The sequence below is a fragment of the Oncorhynchus keta genome, chromosome 9 (genome assembly GCF_023373465.1).
Source record: "Oncorhynchus keta strain PuntledgeMale-10-30-2019 chromosome 9, Oket_V2, whole genome shotgun sequence".
NCBI lineage: Eukaryota > Metazoa > Chordata > Actinopteri > Salmoniformes > Salmonidae > Oncorhynchus > Oncorhynchus keta.
This window is the reverse complement of record NC_068429.1, coordinates 7,421,962-7,443,093: the sequence shown is the minus strand read 5'-3', so window position 1 is coordinate 7,443,093 and position 21,132 is coordinate 7,421,962. Positions and strand designations below refer to the sequence as shown.

The following is a 21,132-nucleotide window of genomic DNA, read 5'->3' as shown; positions in this document are numbered from 1 at the left end:
TGCGGGTGTGTGTGTGTGTGTGTGTGTGTGTGTGTGTGTGTGCGTGTGTGTGTGTGTGTGTGTGTGTGTGTGTGTGTGCACCCGCACACGTGTGCGACTGGGAGAATCTGATTGTAAATAGCCAAAATCTTTACTGTTTTTATGTGCCATTGCAGTTCATTTTGGGGACATGGAAAAGAGACAACTGACCAACATCGAGGACATGACCTTGGACCAGTTCATGAAGGTTCACCCGTTTGACCAGCCCTCCTCTGGAATGCATGGTGTGGTTACCTACTTTGATCTTGATCAGAGCATGCGACAGATGGCAGATGTTTGGCACATGTTTGGAGACAGCCACATATTCAAGATGTTGTGGGAGAAACAGACCAAAGACTTTGCTTCTGAATTTGATTCCTTAGTAACACCAAAGGAGGTAACCAATGGTATTTTTAGACCTTGCTACGCTAAATACAAGAAGATCTACGAAGGCCTGAAGAATGGCAGTCTCAAGCTTAAAAGGGTTGATGTCCTCTTCAATGACTACAAGGGCAAATATGAAAAGCTGGCAATGGATTTGGACATTATGTGCAGACTTAACAAGTCAGACAACAAACACTGGATCAAGGAAAGGGTCCAGCAGATTGAGCAGTACCATGGCCTTCACTTGGCTGTGAAGTCTGCTCAAGTTATTATGAAGGTCAAGGAGACCCTAAATCTTCAAGGCGACTTCAAGGCCCTACAGACACTGCTAGACATTGTAAGGAGCTGATTTCTGAATTTTTGTGAAAAACTCCCATTTTTGTTTTTGCATGATTTGACTCAAAACCCATAGTGAAATGAGAGATAATCAATGAGGGCAGGGGGAGTCCTGTGTAAATAACCCTTGTTGAGAAGTGCTCCCGACACGCAACGGAGGGGCTGACCTAGCATGTAGCGGGTTAGTTCCGCAGGACTCAACATCTCCTGAGTTATCTAACGCGTACACCATGGCTGTTGCCACAGAAAACAACAGTAACGCACACATTTGCCAGTAGAAAAGTTTTCAATTGAAATAATTAATTGTGTCCTTACTCCCGAGTGGCGCAGCGGTCTAAGACACTGCATCTCAGTGCAGGCGTCACTGCAGTCCCAGGTTCGAATCCAGGCTGCATCACATTTGGTCGTGATTGAGAGTCCCATAGGGTGGCACACAACTGGCCCAGCGACGTCTGGGTTTGACCGTGGTAGGCCGTCATTGTAAATTAGAATTTGTTCTTAACTGACTTGCCTAGTTTAAATAAAGGTTAAATCAAAATAAAAGATTCTGTGAACATCCACTGAAGCTAGCTAGGGTTGTGGAGCGTTTCTATGGTCTGTGCAGAGAGACCCCCAGTGTGCAGTCTGTGGTGTGTTGATAGACCCCCAGTGTGCAGTCTGTGGTGTGAAGCTAGCTAGCTAACTAGTTATCTAGGTTACAAAAAAAAAAAAAATTTTAACAATGCCAATTATGTTTTCTTTCTTTTTTTACTTTGGAAACAGCAGATCAGATGGAACATGTAATGTTTGACGTTCAGTTTCACCTCTTGGCGACATTGTAGCTGTCTAGAGGTGATTCATAATGGCTCCGGGTCCACAGACCAAATGTGACAATAAAAACATGACAGAGCTTGTCCAAAGTAATTGACTGCTAGCTAGCTAGCATCGATGCCAATGAATATAAAGTAAAATCTCATTTTATTTGTCATGTACACGTGGTTAGCAGATGTTAATGCGAGTGTAGCGAAATGCTTGCGCTTCTAGTTCAGTAATATCTAACCTAACAATTTCACTAGTAAGGTGGGTTTTGTGAATGGATATTGTACGTACTGTATTTAGGCACTTTTTGTGGTTGGTATTTCTTATCTGTGGAATATTTTTTTTTTAAATCTGGGTGTTAAAATTAGAAAATAATCGACACCAGCCGGGGCGGCAGCGTAGCCTAGTGGTTAGAGCGTTGGACTAGTAACTGGAAGGTTGCGAGTTCAAACCCCTGAGCTGACAAGGTACAAATCTGTCGTTCTGCCCCTGAACAGGCAGTTAACCCATTTTCATTGAAAATAAGAATATGTTCTTAACTGACTTGCCTGGTTAAATAAAGGTAAAATTAAAAATTTAAAAAAATTATAATAAAATATTCCCACCAAGGTGTGGGAAATTACTTTTTTTACATTACTCAAGTCAAGCTACGATTAAGTGTGTATAAAGTGATTTATTTTTGATCTATTTATTATTTTAATCTTAACAGTTTGAGGCATTCACTTTTACTTTTAATTGCTTTTAGTCGTTGTACACCACAACCTAAACCAGTGGTAACTGAACAACAATGGATCCAGGTACATTTCTCAGGGCTTTTCTCCTTCTGTTCTCAGATGAGTGCAGATTTGAATGAAGAGCACATTGATCGGATTGACAATGACCTGATGCAGGCCAAGACAGATCTGGTGGATGTCACAGAACCTCGCAGACGATGCCTCTTGGAACTTGGCCACGCAAAAGATTTTGTCATCTGGGTTAAAGAGGCCCTGAAAGGTAAAGAGGCTTATGGCTAAACATTTTCATGACTCTAATACAGGGTTTCCCTAAACTCTGTCCTCGGGGTCCCAAAGGGTGACCGTTTAAAAAAATATAATAAAAAATGTTTTTGCCCTAGCACTACACAGCTGATTCAACTAATCGACTAATCATTGAGTTTTGATCATTTAAATCAGCTGTTTAGTGCAACAAAAAAAAACATGCACTGCTTGAGGTCCCGAGGACTGAGTTTAGGAAACGATGCTTTAATATATATATATATATTTTTATTATCTGTAAAATATATCTGCATTGATTATATTTATTTGACAGATATCAATGAGCTGAAAGTGTTTGTTGACCTGGCATCCATCTCTGCTGGGGAGAATGATCTTGATGTGGACCGTGTGGCTTGTTTCCACGATGCTGTTCATGGATACTCCTCATTGCTCTTCGAACTGAAGCAAGATTCGGGTTTTCAGACTGTTAAAGAGGTGATGAAGAAGCTCTGGAGAACATTGGATAATGATTGCAACATTCCAAAAAAGCTGGTGAGATGAATATTTAACTTTTTTATTTTTTATTTTTAAGACCGTTTTAATAATCCATTTTAAATTAAGCAGTCGGTGTCCGACACTTAATTCTCTGTTTGAAGCATGACACAGCACGACACTTGGAGTGGTTGAAAACTGTGAAGGATTTCCACGGGTCTGTGGAGCTGTCCTCCATCTCCTTAGCAACCGCCATCAACAAAAAGGGCATCTACACCATCAGTGCACAGAACCAAGAGAAGGTAGACAATATTACCATGTAATATACTGTATGGATAACATTTTCATCAAGAAAAAATACAATACAGATCTGCAATGTGATTTAGGTTCTATCTTAAACAATGTGCGCGAGATGGAGGCCATTACATGATGCCATTACCATGTGAACTATTAGGAACCACCTGCTATTTATTTTTTACCTTTATTTAACTAGGCAAGTGAGTTAAGAACAAATTCTTATTTTCAATGACAGCCTAGGAACAGTGGGTTAACTGCCTGTTCAGGGGCAGAACGACAGATTTGAACTTGCAACCTTCCGGTTAGTAGTCCAACACTAGGCTACCTGACAGGCAAAATGTTGTACCCCCCTATATGTTGTAGTACAGTTTTTTTGTGTAACTAAATTTCACAGATAAATGCCCAACGGACCAATGAGCATCTGACTTTCCTGAAGCGTAAAGAAACGTCCATTTTAAGAATGTTGTGTCAAAGTAACACATATACATTAGTCTGTGTTCATTCTCAAACATTAAGGGAATATTATGTGCATTTTTAAAAATTAACATTGTTAAGGCAGCGTAGCCTAGTGGTTAGAGCGTTGGACTAGTAACCGGAAGGTTGCAAGTTCAAACCCCCGAGCTGACAAGGTACAAATCTGTCGTTCTGCCCCTGAACAGGCAGTTAACACACTGTTCCTAGGCCGCCATTGAAAATAAGAATTTGTTCTTAACTGACTTGCCTGGTTAAATAAAGGTCAAATAAAAATAAAATAAACATAACAACTGGGCAGATTTTGTGTTTTAAGGAACCGGTCTTATGTAATGACCCACAGCCTAATTCATGTGTCCACAATCTACTTACATGTTTTGGGAATGTTGTGAGAACACAAAACATTTCAGTATTTAGTCAACATACCCAAGATGTACAGTTTTGCGAAAATCAATAAGAACAGTAAAATGTATCTCTGCGTGGTGCTTTTTTTTCTCAATCAAGTTGAGTCTTGAGACTGCCCTGAAGTTAAACATCTCTGAGGAACATGGTCAGGAACAGGAGATGCGTTCCTACTCACTAGAGGACCTGAGGGAGCTGCAGAACAAACTCATGCTCATGTCTGGTAAAGGGGACCAGTCTGAGGTGAACCACTTTTCCGAGGTATATCTCTCAGTATTTCAAAAAAATGTTTTCAGATACTACTTGTAAATGTTGTTGTGCCTTAGTTTATTTTCAGTTATAATTAAGCACTTTTGTGTTCATTTTCTTAGGTTTTCGCCAGTGTCCAGAGATTGGCTGTGGCATTCATTGCCCTGTATACAGCTGGGAACCCCCTGTTCCGAAACTGGAAAGCCAACATCAAATGTAGTTCACTCAGTGAGGAGGCTGACATCGTCATGGACTTTAACCTGGGCAGTGTTGTCAGTGTGATTACGGTGGAGGGCAACATCGTGGATCAGCTTCCGGAGCTGTGCAGGAAGCTGGAGAAGTGTCTGAAGTACTGGAATGACTTTATGGACAAACAGAGATCCCACCATTACTACCTGAACTACTACAATGCAGAGCAGATAGTCTACCTGTGCAGTACGCTGACTCAGCAAAATGTGGCCGATTTTGAAGACCAAGTTCTCATGATGCTGTCGTTCGTCAAACCCAACTGCACGGCCTCTGATCTGAGGCAGTCCCTCCATGCACTGCGAAGTGAGATCCTCACCATACAATCAGAGCAAAATGAGGAAGTTGAATTTCACACCTTTGTTGAAGTGTCAAGCAGTCTCATCGAACAAGAAATTGGCTCACGAAAAGTGAATCTGATTTGGAATGCCTACATGAGAGACATGAAGAACTTTCTTCCAGACACTCTTGATGTCAGAAGCTTTGGAAGATTTTTAGAAATATTGGCCAACAAAAAGGAATATAAATATTTGCCAAAAAAATGGAACGAAAAACCTATTCAAAGGGATCTGCCCAAGGGCCTAGCTATTGGGAGCCCAAACCTTATTGTTTGCCCTCACGACGAGATCCTGGCATCTTGCATCTCCATTTACATGAGTAGTGAATGTCAGCCATTGCCTACTTATGATGAGGTGCTACTATGTAACTCTACCACACCTTTTGAGCAAGTGGAGCTGTTCCTCAGGCGCTGCCTCACCCCAGGCTCCAGAGGACAGAAGATCTACACCATGCTCTACGGGGATCAGCTGAGTTATGAAGTGAGCTCCAAAACCGAGAGATTTTTCAAGAGTATCACAATGCAGTGCCGGAAAGACTACAGGCTTGTGATCATCTGCAGTTTGGATCGAGAGCACACCTACCTTCCGTCAGCCTTCAGCCAGTACAGGCTACACATGGTACCCCAGGAACCCCTGATTATGATTCAGCGTTACCTGATCAGACACTATACAGTCCCAGCAGATCAGACCAGTGCTGCTGCTGTGTTCAAAGACCGACAGTTTGTTGGAGTTGTGTCGTCCGAAAGAGCAGGAGTTGGTCAGTATATTTCGTAGACATTTCCACCTGCAAATAGTGTAATGTGTAGATAACGTCTGAAGAAGTAAGTCATGTCATTGAAGTGACTTTAACCCAACATCTAGCGACCTCATCAAGAGGTTTGGATGGTTACAGTGTTGGCTTGGCAGTTGTTAGACCAGGGTTTAAGTCCTGGTCGGGGCTACGCCCAGCATTTGTTACAATTTAATTTTCTGAACATAATTTCACACTAATAAGTTAAACCATTATTTCACACACATCCTTTACAGATGTTTGTTTTAGGGTTATGATAAAGTAAGGAAGTGGCGCTATGCTAGGTCAGATAGTTATAAGCTGTTTTTCTTTAAAAACAACAAGGAAATTGAAACTGTCACTAAAATGCCTCATGTAGCTCCTGAAGATGTTTGATTGACTAATTTGTCATAATTTAAAACGCCTCACTCTTCAACTTGTTTGGTTCCTCTCAATAATAACATGTTGTTGACCCTTTCAGGTAAATCCCTTTATATCAAGAGGCTATTTGAAAAACTGAAGGACGTCTTCATGAAGCCTACAGTGCTGAAATGCATTCGCTTGATCAAGCCGACGGTTGACGAAAATGTCGTTCTTCAGTCTCTTCTCAACAACCCTGGGAAGAAAGAGCTGACCATCTTCCATTTTGATGTCACATCTACGGTAAATATATTGGGGGGTATTAGTTAAAGCTAGTTAGGTTTTCTCGTGTGAGGGGGAAAAATAAATTGTGCCTCTGAAATGGATTAATGGATTATTATAACATTATTGATTAACATTATTTGATCATGTTTATTGCAGACAATAACCCTTATTCTAGTTATGGTCTTCTTTTGAAAAAGCAGTTTACGTGCACCATTAAAATGAACAACCGCCAATATTCCTGTTTAAAGGATGAACAGAATACCCCTAATAAATTCTGTAACCTAAATCCACAGCAAATGAATCCCTGGTAGTGGTTCAACAGGCACCTGAGAATTTGCCTTGTAGGCTTTAGGAAACTATTTTCCTGGCGATTTCCCACAACAATCATTTGTGCGAATTGCATGCGAGCCTTTTAAGTTTTGAGCTGTGATGTTTTCACATCAAACACTTATTTCATACAAACAGTGCCTTGTAAAATATGTTGAACTACAATAAATCTAACTTCCTGGACAGACAAAAGCTGAGCCACTGATAGGTAAGGAGTTCTGATGACCCTCTGAACTGCTGTACCGTGTGCTGAGCAGCAAGGCAAAACACACAAATGATGACTTGTGTCATTCTCACAGTTACCGGTCCTGATGGCCATGTTTGGCGCTGAATACGCTCTGTGTGAGGTCATGGGTCAACTACCGAAACTGTGGATTATGATTGGAGGATTTGGTAGGAATAGGCGTGACTCTCGCTCACACTTAAAATCTTGATGCGTCATATATCCGATTCGAGTTACAATCGTTTCGGACGTCAATGTCCTTCATCTGATTGCAATAATAATAATATAATATATGCCATTTAGCAGACACTTTTATCCAAAGCGACTTACAGTCATGTGTGCATACATTCTACGTATGGGTGGTCCCGGGAATCGAACCCACTACCCTGGCGTTACAAGCGCCATGCTCTACCAACTGAGCTACAGAAGTGACTCCTGAACCTTCCAGGTGTATAACATCATAGGACTTCACAACAATCATGAAAGTTTGCCTATAAAAAATAATCGAAGTGAAAATCGTATTGTATACCCGGCATAAAACCACATAATTGTCAATATGCTTGAATCTACTTTGAACTTAATTACATCTAGTATTTTTTTGTAAATTCCTTTACACTCATGGTTTTTAATGCAATGTTCAACAGGTACAGAAGGGTCTTGATGAATGTACCCTCATTGTTTTTAATGCAATGTTCAACAGGTACAGAAGGGTCTTGATGAATGTACCCTCATTGTTTTTAATGCAATGTTCAACAGGTACAGAAGGGTCTTGATGAATGTCTGTTTAAACTGCTGGTCCTGGGCTATTTGATGGATTCTGAGGGAAGGATGTGGAAATGCAGCAACAAGCAGTTGTATGTGATTGAGATTCTACAGTCTACCGTAAACCGGCACAGAAATGAACCAACAATGGTATGCTTTTTTTTATTTTAAAAAACTATCCAATGTTCATTTGTTATCAGAACCGGTAATCAATGTACATGTATTTCTTGATTTTCTTAATCACACTTTCTCTCCTCTTTACAGAAAGCACCTGTCAACTTTACCTTCCTGGCCGTGTTCCCAAACATCTACTGCCGCCCACCCAATGAGATTCTAGAGCTGGAAATGAGGATGCAACAGGATCCCTCCATTACGAAGCCTGAAGGCCCACTTATGGATGACCGAGAGTTCAAGAGTGACGCTTACCAACGACCATACCAATATCTGACGCGATCCCATAATCACGTCAACTTGGACAGATTTATGTACAGTGGAGTTGAAGGGAGTCATGTCAAATGTCTCCAGTTGCTCCTTCTGTACTGTGGAATTAAGGACCCTTCGTGGGCGGAGTTGAGGAATTTTACATGGTTCCTTAACCTTCAGCTGCGAGACTGTGAGACGTCCGTCTTCTGTGACGCCTCTATCACCGGGGACACTCTTCAGGGATTCAAGAACTTTGTGGTGGACTTCATGATTCTGATGGCCAAAGATTTCGCTACTCCTTCACTCAGCATCTCTGACCAGAGCCCTGGGAAACAGCAGCCAACCGGAATACAAGAAGAAGACTTGGCACCGTTCCGGATCAGAAAGAGATGGGAGTCAGAACCACATCCCTACATCTTCTTCAATGATGACCACATGTCAATGACCTTCATTGGCTTTCACCTTCAGACCAATAAAGAAAACTGGGTAGATGCCGTTGATCCATCCACGGGGAGTGTGATCAAAAGAAACATCATGACCAAAAAACTGTTTGACGGCCTGACGCTGCAGAGAGTCCCTTTCAACATCGATTTCGATGAACTGTCGAGACAGGATAAAATTGAATGCATTTGCAATGTTATGGGAATCCAGCAGCATCTTGATCCCGATGAAACATATGAGCTTACAACTGACAATATATTGAAGATGCTGGCGATTCTCATGCGGTTCAGGTGTAGCATCCCTGTTGTAATCATGGGGGAGACGGGGTGTGGGAAAACGAGGCTCATCAACTTCCTCTGTGAACTACAGAAGAGAGCAGTGACCACGCAGAATATGAAGCTAGTCAAAGTGCACGGAGGAACTAGCTCAGACATGATCTACACCAATGTCAGAGAGGCAGAAGCCATTGCTTATAACAACAGACAAAGATATGGCTTTGATTCTATTCTCTTCTTTGATGAAGCCAACACAACAGACGCCCTCAGCAGTATTAAGGAGGTCATATGTGATCATACTGTAGAAGGAGAACCTTTGCAATCCCAATGTGGCTTGCAAATCATTGCAGCATGCAACCCTTACAGAAAACACACAGATGAGATGATTCGCAGATTGGAGTCAGCTGGCCTAGGATACAGAGTCCGAGCTGAAGAGACAGATGAAAAGTTGGGGTCCATCCCTCTCCGCCAGTTGGTGTACCGAGTCCAGGCCTTGCCCCCAAGCATGATCCCTCTGGTGTGGGACTTTGGACAGCTCAATGATCACACTGAAAATATGTACATCAAGAAAATTGTCAAGAGGGTGGTTCAGACCAACATGATCAATGTGACATATGCAAGTTGGATCACAAATGTCCTGTCGGCTTCACAGAGGTACATGCGGAAAAGGAAAGATGAATGTGGCTTTGTAAGTCTCAGGGATGTCGAGCGTTGCATGCAAGCTTTTGTCTGGTTTTACAAAAACCATAAGATGCTACTTGCTGATCTCTGGGAGTTTGAGAGAAATCAAAATGCAGAGAGGCATGAAGAAATCCGAAGAGATCCAGTCTTGTGGTCTCTGGTGATGGCAGTGGGCGTGTGTTACCACGCCTGCTTGGAAAACAAAGAAGAGTACAGACAAAATATCTGCAAGTATCTCACTGGAATATACACCCCATTGAAGGTGATGCAGGAAATCTCACTCATGCAGGATCTTTTCCTGAGTGGAGTGCCACTGAGGGAAACAATTGCACGAAACAATGCTCTGAAAGAGAACGTCTTCATGATTGTTATCTGCATTGAGCTAAGAATCCCTCTCTTCTTGGTAGGGAAACCCGGGAGTTCTAAATCGCTGTCTAAAACCTTGGTGGCAGACGCCATGCAGGGTCAAGCCGCACACTCTGACCTCTACAAAAGGCTGAAACAGATTCACCTGGTGTCCTTCCAGTGCAGCCCTCACTCCACACCGGCGGGCATCATCAACACGTTCAAGCAATGTGCTCGTTTCCAGGAGGGAAAGAACCTGAAGGAGTACATATCTGTGGTGGTGCTGGATGAAATTGGATTGGCTGAGGACTCTCCCAAAATGCCCCTGAAAACCCTCCATCCTCTGCTGGAAGAAGGATGCATTGATGATGAGCCATTGCCACACAAGAAGGTTGGATTCATTGCCATTTCCAACTGGGCTTTGGACCCCGCGAAGATGAACAGAGGGATCTTTGTTTCACGCGGTGACCCTGACGAGAAGGAGCTGATTGAGAGTGCAAAAGGCATATGCTCGTCTGACACAATGATTTTGGAGAAAGTCAGAGACTTCTTTCAACCCTTTGCCAGGGCCTTCCTGAGCATCAGTCCAGAAAAAGGCAAAGGTTTCTTTGGTTTGCGTGACTACTACAGCTTAATCAAGATGCTTTTCGCAATTACCAAGGCCTCAGAGCAGATCCCTAGTGCAGAGAAGATTGTGGAGGCGGTACTGAGGAACTTCAGTGGAAGAGATGATGTGGACGCGGTCACAGTCTTCACCGAAACACTGAAGATCAATCCAAATCTGGAGAGGATCAGTGCCATTGAGCTTGTGAGACAAAACATCTCAGCTCAGGAGGAAGAGTGCCGCTATTTGCTGCTACTGACCAAAAACTACGCAGCTTTACAGATCCTCCAGCAGACTTTCTTCTCAGAGAGCTGCCAGCCTGAGATTATCTTTGGGTCCAGCTTCCCCAAGGACCAAGAGTACACCCAGATCTGCCGCAACATCAACCGAATCAAGATCTGCATGGAAACCGGTCGAACCGTCGTGCTCTTGAACTTGCAGAACCTATACGAAAGTCTCTACGATGCTCTCAACCAATACTACGTTTGCTTAGGAGGCCAAAAGTACGTTGACCTGGGACTGGGGACCCATCGTGTCAAATGCAGAGTGCACAAAGACTTCAGGCTCATTGTCATTGAGGATAAAGAGGTGGTCTATAACCAGTTTCCAATCCCTCTTATCAACAGGCTTGAGAAACATTACCTGGATATCCATACTGTCCTTAGTAAAGAACAAAGGGAAATAGTTGGGGACTTGGAGAGATGGGTTGGACAGTTTGTAGATCTTCGACAAAGCTCACCTGCACCGCAGGCCTTCAACTACCAACCTCCTGATGTTTTCATTGGCTTCCATGCGGACACGTGTGCCTCGGTGGTTCGTCAAGTGACCGAGAAACAGAGGGGAGACATGGACATCCCAGACCGACAAAGAAGAGTACTAGATGAGGCCAAACTCATCCTGGTGAACTGTGCAACTCCGGACTCTGTGGCTCGGCTGGACTGCACAGGGCTCTCTAAAGTGGAGATCGACCATCTGACCAGGTTCTACTATGAAGAGAGGAAGCACAGCTCTTTGGCTGACTTTGTCTGTCACACACAACAGGTTGAGCAGAGCCCTTCCTGCTTCATAGAGGTAATTTAGTCGTAGTTGAATTTGAACGGTACATTTTTACGTCTTATTTCTCCACCACCCCTTAATTTTTTTAATCTTTACTTCCTCAGGTGACAACATTTTCCAGACTGTTGACAGAATCGGATATTGGACCGCTGAAGGAGGTGGTGCACAATGTAGAGCTCCTGTCACTACAGCAGTTTGACACAGAGCTCTCTTTCCGCAAGAAGATCAGGTTGACTTATTTTAAATGTTTTAGATCTGTAAATCATATATTTAGTCGTGTTGTTTTTTTTTCTCCAGTTAACGTAGTTGTTTTCCTCCTAGGGAATTTCTGACACCTGGAGTTGCATCTAGCAACAAACTACTCATTATTCAGTCAGATTTGTATGAAGCATCACACAATGCAAGTGTCATTGCATCAGCAAAGTAAAGTCAATATAGTTTCATATATATATATATATCTGAAAATAAATTAAATCTAGGGTCTAATCTAATTTCATAAATATCTGTAAACAAAATGAAGATACTATCTGAGAAAATGTTTCATTGTTTTCAGGTACTCTGCCATAAATGAAATCAACAAATCAAAACATGAGGAGATTGAAGGCAAGGTGTTTGTCTACTTCATTACCAAACTGTTCAGATTGGACAGTGGTACTTCCTTTGTTGGATTTCATGGAGGTGAGATGATCTTATCAAATACATTTTTAATGCCTGTTGTGATAAAAAAAAAATTTTTTTTTTAACATAATAATAAATGCCATTTAGCAGACGCTTTTATCTAAAGCGACTTACATGTGTGCATACATTCTACGTATGGGTGGTCCCGGGAATCGAACCCACTACCCTGGCGTTACAAGCGCCATGCTCTACCAACTGAGCTTTTTTTTTTTTTTTATTTATTTCACCTTTATTTAACCAGGTAGGCTAGTTGAGAACAAGTTCTCATTTGCAACTGCGACCTGGCCAAGATAAAGCATAGCAGTGTGAACAGACAACACAGAGTTACACATGGAGTAAACAATTAGCAAGTCAATAACACAGTAGAAAAAATGGGCAGTCTATATACAATGTGTGCAAAAGGCATGAGGAGGTAGGCGAATAATACAATTTTGCAGATTAACACTGGAGTGATAAATGATCAGATGGGCATGTACAGGTAGAGATATTGGTGTGCAAAAGAGCAGAAAAGTAGATAAATAAAAACAGTATAAAAACAGTATGGGAATGAGGTAGGTGAAAAAGGGTGAGCTATTTACCTATAGACTATGTACAGCTGCAGCGATCGGTTAGCTGCTCGGATAGCTGATGTTTGAAGTTGGAGAGGGAGATAAAAGTCTCCAACTTCAGCGATTTTTGCAATTCGTTCCAGTCACAGGCAGCAGAGTACTGGAACGAAAGGCGGCCAAATGAGGTGTTGGCTTTAGGGATGATCAGTGAGATACACCTGCTGGAGCGCGTGCTACGGATGGGTGTTGCCATCGTGACCAGTGAACTGAGATAAGGCGGAGCTTTACCTAGCATGGACTTGTAGATGACCTGGAGCCAGTGGGTCTGGCGACGAATATGTAGTGAGGGCCAGCCGACTAGAGCATACAAGTCGCAGTGGTGGGTGGTATAAGGTGCTTTAGTGACAAAACGGATGGCACTGTGGTAGACTGCATCCAGTTTGCTGAGTAGAGTGTTGGAAGCCATTTTGTAGATGACATCGCCGAAGTCGAGGATCGGTAGGATAGTCAGTTTTACTAGGGTAAGCTTGGCAGCGTGAGTGAAGGAGGCTTTGTTGCGGAATAGAAAGCCGACTCTGGATTTGATTTTTGATTGGAGATGTTTGATGTGAGTCTGGAAGGAGAGTTTGCAGTCTAGCCAGACACCTAGGTACTTATAGATGTCCACATATTCAAGGTTGGAACCATCCAGGGTGGTGATGCTAGTCGGGCATGCGGGTGCAGGCAGCGATCGGTTGAAAAGCATGCATTTGGTTTTACTCGCGTTTAAGAGCAGTTGGAGGCCACGGAAGGAGTGCTGTATGGCATTGAAGCTCGTTTGGAGGTTGGATAGCACAGTGTCCAATGACGGGCCGAAAGTATATAGAATGGTGTCGTCTGCGTAGAGGTGGATCAGGGAATCGCCCGCAGCAAGAGCAACATCATTGATATATACAGAGAAAAGAGTCGGCCCGAGAATTGAACCCTGTGGCACCCCCATAGAGACTGCCAGAGGACCGGACAGCATGCCCTCTGATTTGACACACTGAACTCTGTCTGCAAAGTAATTGGTGAACCAGGCAAGGCAGTCATCCGAAAAACCGAGGCTGTTGAGTCTGCCGATAAGAATTTGGTGATTGACAGAGTCGAAAGCCTTGGCGAGGTCGATGAAGACGGCTGCACAGTACTGTCTTTTATCGATGGCGGTTATGATATCATTTAGTACCTTGAGTGTGGCTGAGGTGCACCCGTGACCGGCTCGGAAACCAGATTGCACAGCGGAGAAGGTACGGTGGGATTCGAGATGGTCAGTGACCTGTTTGTTGACTTGGCTTTCGAAGACCTTAGATAGGCAGGGCAGGATGGATATAGGTCTATAGCAGTTTGGGTCCAGGGTGTCTCCCCTTTGAAGAGGGGATGACTGCGGCAGCTTTCAATCCTTGGGGATCTCAGACGATATGAAAGAGAGGTTGAACAGGCTGGTAATAGGGGTTGCGACAATGGCGGCAGATAGTTTCAGAAATAGCGGGTCCAGATTGTCAAGCCCAGCTGATTTGTACGGGTCCAGGTTTTGCAGCTCTTTCAGAACATCTGCTATCTGGATCTGGGTAAAGGAGAACCTGGAGAGGCTTGGGTGAGGAACTACGGGGGGCGGAGCTGTTGGCCGAGGTTGGAGTAGCCAGGCGGAAGGCATGGCCAGCCGTTGAGAAGTGCTTATTGAAGTTTTCGATAATCATGGATTTATCGGTGGAGACCGTGTTTCCTAGCCTCAGTGCAGTGGGCAGCTGGGAGGAGGTGCTCTTGTTCTCCATAGACTTCACAGTGTCCCAGAACTTTTTGGAGTTGGAGCTACAGGATGCAAACTTCTGCCTGAAGAAGCTGGCCTTAGCTTTCCTGACTGACTGCGTGTATTGGTTCCTGACTTCCCTGAACAGTTGCATATCACGGGGCTATTCGATGCTATTGCAGTCCGCCACAGGATGTTTTTGTGCTGGTCGAGGGCAGTCAGGTCTGGAGTGAACCAAGGGCTGTATCTGTTCTTGGTTCTGCATTTTTTGAACGGAGCATGCTTATCCAAAATGGTGAGGAAGTTACTTTTAAAGAATGACCAGGCATCCTCAACTGACGGGATGAGGTCAATGTCCTTCCAGGATACACGGGCCAGGTCGATTAGAAAGGCCTGCTCACAGAAGTGTTTTAGGAAGCGTTTGACAGTGATGAGGGGTGGTCGTTTGACTGCGGCTCCGTGGCGGATACAGGCGATGAGGCAGTGATCGCTGAGATCCTGGTTGAAGACAGCGGAGGTATATTTGGAGGGCCAGTTGGTCAGGATGACGTCTATGAGGGTGCCCTTGTTTACAGAGTTAGGGTTGTACCTGGTGGGTTCCTTGATGATTTGCGTGAGATTGAGGGCATCTAGCTTAGATTGTAGGACTGCCGGGGTGTTAAGCATATCCCAGTTTAGGTCACCTAACAGAACAAACTCTGAAGCTAGATGGGGGCGATCAATTCACAAATGGTGTCCAGGGCGCAGCTGGGAGCTGACGGGGGTCGGTAGCAGGCGGCAACAGTGATAGACTTGTTTCTGGAGAGAGTAATTTTCAAAATTAGTAGTTCAAACTGTTTGGGTATGGACCTGGAAAGTATGACATTACTTTGCAGGCTATCTCTGCAGTAGACTGCGACTCCGCCCCCTTTGGCAGTTCTATCTTGACGGAAGATGTTATAGTTGGGTATGGAAATCTCTGAATTTTGGTGGCCTTCCTGAGCCAGGATTCAGACACGGCAAGGACATCAGGGTTAGCAGAGTGTGCTAAAGCAGTGAGTAAAACAAACTTAGGGAGGAGGCTTCTGATGTTGACATGCATAAAACCAAGACTTTTCGATCACAGAAGTCAACAAATGAGGGTACCTGGGGGCATGCAGGGCCTGGGTTTACCTCCACATCACCCGCGGAACAGAGAAGGAGTAGTATGAGGGTGCGGCTAAAGGCTATCAAAACTGGTCGCCTAGAGCGTTGGGGGCAGAGGATAAGAGGAGCAGGTTTCTGGGCATGGTAGAATATATTCAGGGCATAATGCGCAGACAGGGGTATGGTGGGGTGCGGGTACAGCGGAGGTAAGCCCAGGCACTGGGTGATGATGAGAGAGGTTGTATCTCTGGACATGCTGGTTGTAATGAGCTACAGAAGGACCACATGGAATCAGAAAATGTCAATTAAAAGCTATTGGTCATTTTCTGCCAATAGGCCCCTGGAGATCTGTTCACATTGATGACCTCAGAAGATCCAAAGATATTGTTTCAGATATCAGAGTCTTGCGGAACCTTGCCATCTGTCAACTGTTTGAGGAAAGGCGGGATCAGCCTCAAGGTATATAAAAACCAATTTAAAAAGCTGTGTTGTGATTATGTAAATGTCCGGCTATGAAAATCCTTCTGACACTTGAGTGCGGTCACACAATAATGAGATTAATATAATTAGTTTGTCTAAAAACATTTACATGCTTTTCAAGAAGAACGATTTCTTTTAATAATCCTGTTGACATGGACACATCAGGCTACCCCGATGTCACTCTGATAAATGCAGAAAATCTACAATCAAAATAAACGTTCTACCTCAGCGACCATGTTATTTTTTTGGGAAGTATATTTTATTCTGAGTTCGGACATTTTAACGTTTGTATATGAAAACTACTTCTAAAGACATACATTTAGTTGTTCCGAGAACACACCGCTCGTGCTATAGAGGCAGGCTCTCGGCTGGTGCTAGCACATGCGCAGATCAAATGCACCGCCTGAATGCAGATTTAAGGTGTTAGTATGTCCTAATAGTTCTAAAAGATTGCTCAGAAAACCAGGGCTTTTAATCAGCGTATGCTTACTTCGATTTTGACCGATTTTAAGATAAGCAGAGTCAAGGTTGTTCACATGACTATTGCATAATCTACCTATTGCCATAAACAGTTTAATATCGAATGATTGGTGTGCATGTAAACGTACTCAATTGACTCCTGAGGTGATGACCTGTTGCACCCTCTATACCAGGGTCAGATAATAACCCTATTATAATAATAATAACCCTATTATAATAATAATAACCATATTATGCTGGTCATCGCTGATCGTCTTGAATGTGTTGAATAACGATAAGGCCTTAATGGCCACACGTGCACTTTTAACATTTATTTTCTACCCAATTTTCGTGACATCCAATTGGTAGTTTACAGTCTTGTCCCATCGCTGCAACTCCCATATGGACTCGGGAGAGGCGAAGGTCGAGAGCCGTGCGTCCTTCCGAAACACAATGCAGCCAACTGCTTCTTGACACAATGCCCGGAAACCAGCCACACCAATGTGTCGGAGGAAACACCGTACAGCTGGTCGACCGTGTCAGCGTGCACTGCGCCCGGCCCGCCACAGGAGTCGCTAGTGCACGTTGGGATAAGAACATCCCTGCTGGCCAAACCCTCCCCTAACCCGGACGTCGCTGGGCCAAACCCTCCCCTAACCCGGACGTCGCTGGGCCAAACCCTCCCCTAACCCGGACGTCGCTAGGCCAAACCCTCCTCTAACCCGGACGTCGCTGGGACAAACCCTCCTCTAACCCGGACGTCGCTGGGCCAAACCCTCCCCTAACCCGGACGTCGCTGGGCCTAACCCGGACGTCGCTGGGCCAAACCCTCCCCTAACCCGGACGTCGCTGGGCCAAACCCTCCCTAACCCGGACGTCGCTGGGCCAAACCCTCCCCTAACCCGGACGTCGCTGGGCCAAACCCTCCCCTAACCCGGACGTCGCTGGGCCAAACCCTCCCCTAACCCGGACGTCGCTGGGCCAAACCCTCCCCTAACCCGGACGTCGCTGGGCCAAACCCTCCCCTAACCCGGAGATCGCTGGGCCAAACCCTCCCCTAACCCGGACTTCGCTGGGCCAAACCCTCCCCTAACCCGGACTTCGCTGGGCCAAACCCTCCCCTAACCCGGACGTCGCTGGGCCAAACCCTCCCCTAACCCGGACGTCGCTGGGCCAATTGTGTGCCGCCCCAAGGGTCTCCCGGCTGCGACAGAGCCTGGACCCAAACCAGGGTCTCTAGCTATAGACCACCACTCCACTCGGGAGGCCCAAGGCCACATGTACTCTTAAATCTCCACTCAGCACAGCGCCCCCCGGAGGAGCCTGGTTCCTCTCTAGGTTTCTTTCTTAGGTTCCTTCCTTCTAGAGAGTTTTTCCTAGCCACTGTGCCTCTGCATCTGCATTGCTTGCTGTTTAGGGTTTTAGGCTGGGTTTCTGTACAGCACTTTGTGCTTTACAACTGTTGATGTGAAAACTGTCTTCATAAAATAATGTGATTGATGTAAATGCAGAGCAAAGTAGACAAAGTATAATTTCATGATCTCATCCCATGTCAGGAAGTACTAACTGAGATCTGTATAACACTTCCCCTGAAAGAAAGTTTGTTTACTTACAATTACAAAAACGTTCTTACATTTTGGGCAGGTTTGGATGACATGTACACTGGGACAGATAAACATGACATGGAATTTGAAGGCCAAACGGTGAGTAATATCCAAACTCATCTGCAATTTGATAGACTGATCACACACATAAATATATATATATAAATATATATAAATATAAATATATATATAAATATATATATATAAATATATATATATATAAATATATATATATATATAAATATATATATAAATATATATATATATATATAAATATATATATAAATATATATAAATATATATATATATTTATATATTTATATTTATATATATATATTTATATATATTTATATATATTTATATATATATATATTTATTTATTTATTTATATTTATTTATTTTTTGGAGAACTTTCATTTTCCTTGGGTTCTCTCTACCTTCCGCAGGCCTGGAAGGATGTCCTGGACACCACACTGTTGCTGCGTAGCTGTGTGCAGAGCGCAGTGGGCATGCTCAGAGATCAGATGGAGGGTGGGTTCCGCAACACCAGGAGAGTGGAGATCCTACTGACTCTCCTGACCGACAACGAAGAAAAACAAGGTAGTAGAGCAACAAGTTATTCCGTTGTTGGTTGTTTTTTGTTGTAGTAATGCTATCCGTTGACATTAATCCGACTGTTTCTAATTCACGTTTAAGGAACAGCTGGATTTCTGAGAATTGTTAAGAGACGGCTCCACTCTTTACTGGAAACCCGGGAAAAAAACACTAACTTAACAAAAAACTGGGTCATTAGTGAGGCTTCCAACATTGATGCCTTGCATGAGGGAGGTACATTTAGGTGAGTGAGCACTAATCACCAATGAATTGAGAGACACAAACCCCATCCATATGCTTGTGAAAGATGTTGAAATATTTACTGGGTGGGAAAAATAATTTTCTAGACTTGAATAACACAATGTTAGCTGTTTACTCGGTGCCTTACTACGCTAGTTTTGTGCTTTAACAGACAAACCCTATGGAAACGACTGCAGGCGGTGGTCATTCCACTTTTGGCACAACTGGTCTCTGTCATTGACCGTGACGGTAATCTCGACCTCCTGCTGGACGCCAACTCTGAAGAGCCAATAAAAAGATTGTGGTTAGACATCTTTGGGGACGATAAACTACTTGATGTTCCCTTTCCCTATTCTAGTGTGGACAACGAGTAAGTGGCCTCAGTGACAAGGAGCCTTGTTTTCTCTATGGTCTTATTCATTGTGAAAATGTAACATTTTAATTGGACGACGTTTTAATCACGTACAGGTGTATGTTCTTCGTCTCGGCACCCAGAACCAAATCTTGTGAGAGTAACTGCCTCTGCTCTTTATTTCGCTTATCCTAGATCTTCTTTGCAGTATATTGGCTTTTGATATTAATTTACTCTACCATGGCTGGTCTATAACCTAAATTAAAGGACAAGTTAACTTTCTTTTTCTTTTTTTTTTACCAGGTGTCACTTAGTTTTGAGAAAGGTACCCCACCAGCAATAGACTTCCTCGGGTTTATTTTGCCGTTTCGGGGGCCATGGATAAAACATAAACAAAGGCTCCAAAAACACAGAAATACGTACTTTTTTTAGAAACATCAAAGCTCTCAGTATAGTGACGCGGGTCTTTTAAACGTTGTACACATTAAATTGTGTCATTCCGAACTTTATCCGCCAACGTTATATTCCATTTTTGTTTTCCGTGTTTGAGCCATACACACACATGCCTTCTCGTTCCCATTGTGGTGATGGTAATATGGAAAATGTGGAATTGGAATTTGGTTTAAATTTAAATGGAATGGGAATCCCAACTCTCTGGAATGCATTAGCCTGGGTTCTATTCCTGCTATGTCCAAAACAGAATCAGTCAGAAATATTTAAGCGATTCCAAGAGTTGATTCCTGGATTTGGAAATCGATTCCAAGAGTTGATTCCTGGATTTGGAAAATCGATTCCAAGAGTTGATTCCATAGCAAAAGCGGTACAAAACAATGTTCACACAAGTATAATAATATGTATTTGCTATTTATAGGAATGGAAAATATACATTTTCTACCTGAACCCATGTGCCATTATCAAAATTGCACACAACCAACAAAAAATAATTACACTCACAAAACCTGAAATTTGATGGAAAGTACCATTTTTAAAGCGGCAGGAATCGATTCTTGAAAAATAATTGATTCCTCGTGAAGGAATCTATTCTGATTCCCAACTACTGTTAGGAATTGGGAATCAACCATTTTTTTGGGGCGGGGGAATGACTCCCCTGCCTTATATATATTTTTTAAATGTAATTCCATTGTAAATCAACCTATCCTTGTCCCAGTGCTACGTCCAAGACCTTCCTGGTCCAGAATAACATCCCAATAGACAAGAATATCAGCTGCATCATGCCCTTCAGCTGGAGGATCAAGGACTACCTGAATGAGCTGTGGATTTATGCTCTGCAACATGAAGGTAGTAGCTTCTCAGAACACATCTCTGGCAGGGTGTCATCATAGTGTAACCTATATGCATTGCACTGTTACAATTACAGTTTCCCTATTGTTTCACAGGCCAAAGTCAGAGGCAGTTGGAGGAGTTTTTTGGGAAGACTCCTCTGGGCCGCTACGTTGCGATGGCGGACAATGAGATGCAGACAGAGCTTTTCCACAGATACCTGCAGGATTTCATTACCATGACCATGAATGTGACTTGTGCAGAGGACCTACAGGTTAGATTTCTCTTTGCACATTCGGCCATGATTCAGTGTTTCCCCTATGAGATTTTTCAGCAGCGGTGGCAAGGTTGGCATAGAGGGGGGGTTGGGGGGTTGGGACATTTTGGGGTGGCAGGGTAGCCTAGTGGTTAGGGCATTGGACTAGTAACCGAAAGGTTGCAAGTTCAAAC

At 43.6% G+C, this 21,132-nt stretch overlaps 1 protein-coding gene across 2 annotated transcripts in view; it reads left to right on the top strand.

The window, feature by feature from the left end:
• LOC118388040 (E3 ubiquitin-protein ligase rnf213-alpha-like) overlaps window positions 1-21,132 on the top strand; it is a 102,455-nt gene that overhangs the window by 41,578 nt on the left and 39,745 nt on the right. For both annotated transcript variants that reach the window (XM_052525022.1, XM_052525023.1), the window contains exons 21-39: window positions 156-739; window positions 2,370-2,529; window positions 2,845-3,062; window positions 3,167-3,304; window positions 4,275-4,433; window positions 4,544-5,762; window positions 6,256-6,437; window positions 7,726-7,881; window positions 7,996-11,571; window positions 11,661-11,785; window positions 11,878-11,979; window positions 12,110-12,234; window positions 16,009-16,131; window positions 18,256-18,314; window positions 18,662-18,815; window positions 18,912-19,053; window positions 19,222-19,419; window positions 20,570-20,700; window positions 20,799-20,956. In XM_052525022.1, coding sequence (XP_052380982.1) covers window positions 156-739; window positions 2,370-2,529; window positions 2,845-3,062; window positions 3,167-3,304; window positions 4,275-4,433; window positions 4,544-5,762; window positions 6,256-6,437; window positions 7,726-7,881; window positions 7,996-11,571; window positions 11,661-11,785; window positions 11,878-11,979; window positions 12,110-12,234; window positions 16,009-16,131; window positions 18,256-18,314; window positions 18,662-18,815; window positions 18,912-19,053; window positions 19,222-19,419; window positions 20,570-20,700; window positions 20,799-20,956 — 7,709 coding nt within the window. The remainder of the gene's footprint in view (window positions 1-155; window positions 740-2,369; window positions 2,530-2,844; window positions 3,063-3,166; window positions 3,305-4,274; window positions 4,434-4,543; window positions 5,763-6,255; window positions 6,438-7,725; window positions 7,882-7,995; window positions 11,572-11,660; window positions 11,786-11,877; window positions 11,980-12,109; window positions 12,235-16,008; window positions 16,132-18,255; window positions 18,315-18,661; window positions 18,816-18,911; window positions 19,054-19,221; window positions 19,420-20,569; window positions 20,701-20,798; window positions 20,957-21,132) is intronic.